Source organism: Phaseolus vulgaris, chromosome 8, assembly GCF_051622355.1.
Source record: "Phaseolus vulgaris cultivar YP4 chromosome 8, ASM5162235v1, whole genome shotgun sequence".
Lineage (NCBI taxonomy): Eukaryota > Viridiplantae > Streptophyta > Magnoliopsida > Fabales > Fabaceae > Phaseolus > Phaseolus vulgaris.
Window position 1 is genome coordinate 30,233,063 of NC_143505.1, and position 4,904 is coordinate 30,237,966.

Genomic DNA, 4,904 nt, shown 5'->3' on the forward strand with positions numbered 1-4,904 from the left:
CATTCTCTCACCTTTAAAAATGAAAAGTTAGTGCGGAGACTTAACCGTGCATTAACTTTAAGAATTGAATCTACCTTTAAAAATGAGAAAATTATAATAATTCATAGGCATCTGTTATTGCTATAGAAGTTCGTACATAATTTAAGATGATTATAATAAAAAATAGCAAAATAAACGTTTTTTAATTAGATATGTACTATTATTTATAAGAATTATAAAAGTAGACTTTACTAGTCAAATGTTTGACTAGATCCTAGCTTTTATGTGTACATGTTATCAACTACATGATGTGATGCAATCCTAGCTTTTGCATCTTTATTTGTAGATTTTCTTCTTCGTTGTTTTGATTTGAATTATCTTCTACGGATGATGAAGACTACTGCGGAAGCATGAAGAATTGTAGAAATTTGAAAGAGATGAAAATTATGACGTTGAATCTACCTGATGTTAGGCCAACACTTAGTTTCTAGAGTGATGTTAAACCAACACTTAGTTTCTAGAGTGAGGTTCGGTCAACACTACTAGGAGGAGTCTCGAATTTGTCTAGTAGGAAGACAACTCTGGATAGAACTTTGAACAAGTAAAAGTGTCTCAATTGGACAACATATCATTACTCAAATTAAAGTTAAAAATCATGTAAAAAAAACTCCTATTTATAGGAGAAAGTATGTTAAAACCTCATGCCTTCCTTACTTACATTTCTATTTGGATTTGAAAAACAGTATTTATTCCATATACAGAAATTAAAATATGGGTCTAATATAAATTATTTTAGATATGTGTGACTTTTTTTGTTTGGGTGGTGAAGTATGACTTTATATATCCATCCACGTATGACTTTATCATATGTTTTTTAACTTAAATTATATATCGAGAGGAATTATTTGAATTATAAGGCCAAAACAATACAAAGTCAAAAGATAATAGTATAATAAATTTAGAAAGTAGATATCTCATGTTCATATCATCAAGTGGGTAATATTGAGACAAAGTCTAAAGTGATATTTGATTTAGTTAACGAGCTTCCCAGAATAAAATAATATCACAGTAACGTCTTACCGAAACACTTATTTCTTTTTGATGTGGAAAATTTCATCGGTCTTCTCTTTGATCGAGCACGCAGAAGCATACGCATGTAATTGTGATAGAATGGTTGATCATGATAGAGAAGTAATTAGGAAATTATGAAGTGCAAACCAGTTCAATGGTTCATCCTTATAAATAGCAAGCTTGAGATGAATCAAAATTCAATATATTCTCAGAAGCAGAAACATTTAAGATAAGAAAAAAATGAAAGCTGTGTACTTGGTTGTTGCCATCTTGGGTTTGACATGCTTAGTTGTGTCTGCCTATGACCCTAGCCCTCTGCAAGATTTTTGCGTGGGAGCCAAAGAAAGTGATGGTGGTATGTAGAAGCAATCCTCGTTGGATGTTGTGTTATTATTGTAATTTGATTTCTTAATTATAATTTTGGGTTGTTAATGTGCAGTATTTGTGAATGGAAAATTCTGCAAAGATCCGAAGGTGGTGAAAGCTGAAGATTTCTTCAAGCATGTGGAACCTGCGAAGACTGAGAATCCACTAGGATCACAAGTGACTCAAGTGTTTGTTGATCAACTACCTGGACTAAACACATTGGGCATATCTTTGGCTCGCATAGATTTTGCACCAAAGGGTTTAAACCCTCCCCACACTCACCCTCGGGGCACAGAGATCCTTATTGTTGTTGAGGGTACTCTTTATGTTGGATTTGTTACTTCCAATCAAGATGGAAACCGTCTCTTTACCAAAGTTTTGAACAAGGGCGATGTCTTTGTCTTCCCAATTGGTCTCATTCATTTCCAACTTAATGTTGGATACGGCAATGCTGTTGCAATTGCTGGTCTTAGCAGCCAAAATCCAGGAACTATCACTATTGCAAATGCTTTGTTTAAATCTGATCCACCTATTTCTCCTGAGGTTCTAACCAAGGCTTTTCAGGTCGACAAGAGCACAATTGATTATCTTCAAAAGCAATCTTGGTATGACAACAACTAATTTCTATTTTTCGACTATGGACCCTCATTTCTCCTCTCCTCTCCATAATTCACTCTTGTAATAACTATATCTATTTACTTTCTTCTTTCATCTAATTAATCTCTTGTTTCAAAGTTTAGATGAGCAATAAAAGCCCTATTTTACTTTTATCCTTTTCCAGTGTATTTTCCACTTAACCATTGTGAAACACTTTTATATGTCTCCTTTTTATCATTAATCTCTTATAAGATCTTATATGTTAAAATAATTAAATATTATATTGATGTGATACAACATATTAAGTATGTGAATGTCATTTATATAAAAAATAATTCGTCAATATCATGAAATTTGTTTTTGCTTTTAATCCATTGTCCTGCACACCTTAATATTGTTGTAATTCAAAATCTTTAGCAAGAATAGATGAATTCATACTTGGTTAATCATAAATTTTAAAACAATAATATAATAAAAAAATTAAACAATTTGAAATGAAAATAACTCAAATTCAACCTATTTAAATTTTCTATAAATTGTAAAAGTATATGACATTTTCAATCTTCAAGTTCTTCATGAGAAGCATTAGATTCATCAAATACACCATAGTTGCAACAATATTAAGTATGTTTTTTTTTTTACCAAACCTAAAAGAGTCACCCAGGAAAGTAAAAAGATGACAACTAATTAAAGAAATTTGAGGTAAAGCAGCGTAACATTTGTTGCCATATTTGAAATATGAACTTTTAGCATATTAAGGTGTTTAGACTGTGGTTTTTAAAGACATTAAGCGACAAATTTAAAATCATAAACATTGTCTAAAGTAATTGAATATACACAACGACTCAAGTCATCGCGTATATTTTTCTATATGACAACAATTTTTGTGTGAATTGTTGCCAATATATACCTCATAGGCAAAGGTTAGTTGACCAATCATCGCCTAACGAGAGAGCCATATAAAAAAGCACAAAAGGGAAGCATAGACAATGATTATAGTCAAAATCATCGCCTTCGATAAATCATAAAATACAGTTTTGGTAAAATTCGTCGCCTATGTTGATTTTTTGTTTGTTTGGTATGTTTATTACATTTCTCCCTCTAAGTTGACTTGTCTAGTTTAAAACCCCAACCAGATTCAATAATAATGCAAAACACTTTTAAATACTTATAAAACAATATATAATCAATAAAATGAAATTATAAAGTAATGTGTAAAGTCAAAATTTCTATACACTAAATCATATAAACCAAAACTAATACTAACAACATATGATTTAACTATTTTGATCATCATCTATACTAGAGTCTTAAAATATTATGCACAACCATTTTTCACATAATTCATTGATTATGAATCCAGTGGTTGAACATCCATAAAATACTACATCAAAGAATAAGTTCAAATTAGTCCATACACTACACATAGTTTTGTATTAAAAAAAAACTAGTTAAGCATGATTACTTGGTCCCAACCTCTATTAATTTGGACTCTTCCACTGGTTGCAATCCATTGCCTTATATAGTAGCAACACTCATGCCCTCCCGTTTTTTTATTGCATTACAATTCAATATTAATGAAAACATAATAATAATATTTATTTCACAAGATAGGAAATTAATAATGAAAAATTACAAAACCTTTAGTTGCAACCATGTTAGTTTCAGACACTTTGCACATGGTTGACCGCTGAATATAACAATGTTATATCTAGTGTATGAGTTAATTAATAAAACAAACTCGTTACGGGATGTTTAAGTAATACACATAGGTAAGTTGATAATGTAATTACCACTTGCTTGCTTGAGGTATGTGGGTGGCTTTTGTAGAACATGGAAGCTTTGATGAATCAAATCTATGATGAAGGGATGATGCTTTGCTTTGTTTGGAGCTTAGTTCAAGGGTGTTTAGAATTCTTGTAAAGATCATTCTTAATCCTATGCACAAGCTGAATCAATCTGTTTTAAAAGAGAAAAATATTTTTCTAAGCAAAGAGAAAAACAACCGGTTGAAATCACGATATAATCGGTTGTTTTACACTTAGCTTGTTCGAAGGTTTTCAAAACTGTTTTTGACTTGGTTGACTAACTGTCAAAACCAATTCAACCGGTAAAACTACATTTCAACCGGTTGATTGTTACATTTCTTAACAACTTTTCAAAAAGCTGTTAAATCTGTTTTTAGTTGAATTAAAACTGATTTGGCTCATGATTAACTGCCTAAAACGGCTAGTTTTAAGAGCTATAAATATGGCTTCTCTTTATGGTGTTGTGTATTAAAATTTGTGATTGATTGCTAGTGGAATACCCAGTGGTTGTTCTGGGAACTGGATGTACTTCAGGGGTTGAGTGAACCAGTATAAATTGATTGTGTAATCTCTCTCACTCTCTCTCACTCATTATAAACTGTTTGATTTGATTTTTGTCTCTACTGTTGTAAACAACCGATTAAAACAGAATTTCAACTGATTGTTTTTCTGCAAACAGTTTTAATTGCTTTGATTGTTTGGCTTCCCTAATTGCTCCTTCTGTGATTGTTGATAAAACTTCATTCTTAGCTAATCCTTGTGAAAATCTTTTTTCAAACAATTCACCCCCTCTTATTTAGGCCATTAATTCTAAGAATTGGCATTAAGAGTAAGGTTCTTGAAAATTCAAGTTCTATTTTTTTTTTTCTAAAACTGCTTTTATGGCTAGCAAGTTTTCTTTTGGGGAAGATGCTTCTTTAAATAGACCACCTCTATTCTGTGGTGAGAACTATCAATTGTGGTGCATAAGAATGAAATTTTTTGTTGACTCAATAGATAGAAAAATATGGGATGTCATTACAAACAATGATGTAATACACTTGCCTGAAACTAATGTTGTCTTACCTAAAAATGAAAAGGATC

The 4,904-nt window shown here is 31.2% G+C and overlaps 1 protein-coding gene across 1 annotated transcript; it reads left to right on the forward strand.

The window, feature by feature from the left end:
* Positions 1 to 1,109: 1,109 nt before the first annotated feature.
* Positions 1,110 to 2,186, forward strand: LOC137826811 (germin-like protein subfamily 1 member 7). The gene is made up of 2 exons (XM_068632947.2): positions 1,110 to 1,405; positions 1,490 to 2,186. The coding sequence occupies exons 1-2, from the start codon at positions 1,291 to 1,293 to the stop codon at positions 2,035 to 2,037; spliced, it is 663 nt and encodes a 220-aa protein (XP_068489048.2). The 5' UTR covers positions 1,110 to 1,290; the 3' UTR covers positions 2,038 to 2,186.
* Positions 2,187 to 4,904: the final 2,718 nt, after the last annotated feature.

Bases quoted from the DNA above. Each gene is read 5' to 3' on its own strand.
- LOC137826811 (XM_068632947.2), top strand. From the start codon at position 1,291: ATGAAAGCTGTGTACTTGGTTGTTGCCATCTTGGGTTTGACATGCTTA. The intron at 1,406-1,489 runs GTATGTAGAAGC...GTTAATGTGCAG, and splicing joins AGCCAAAGAAAGTGATGGTG to TATTTGTGAATGGAAAATTC.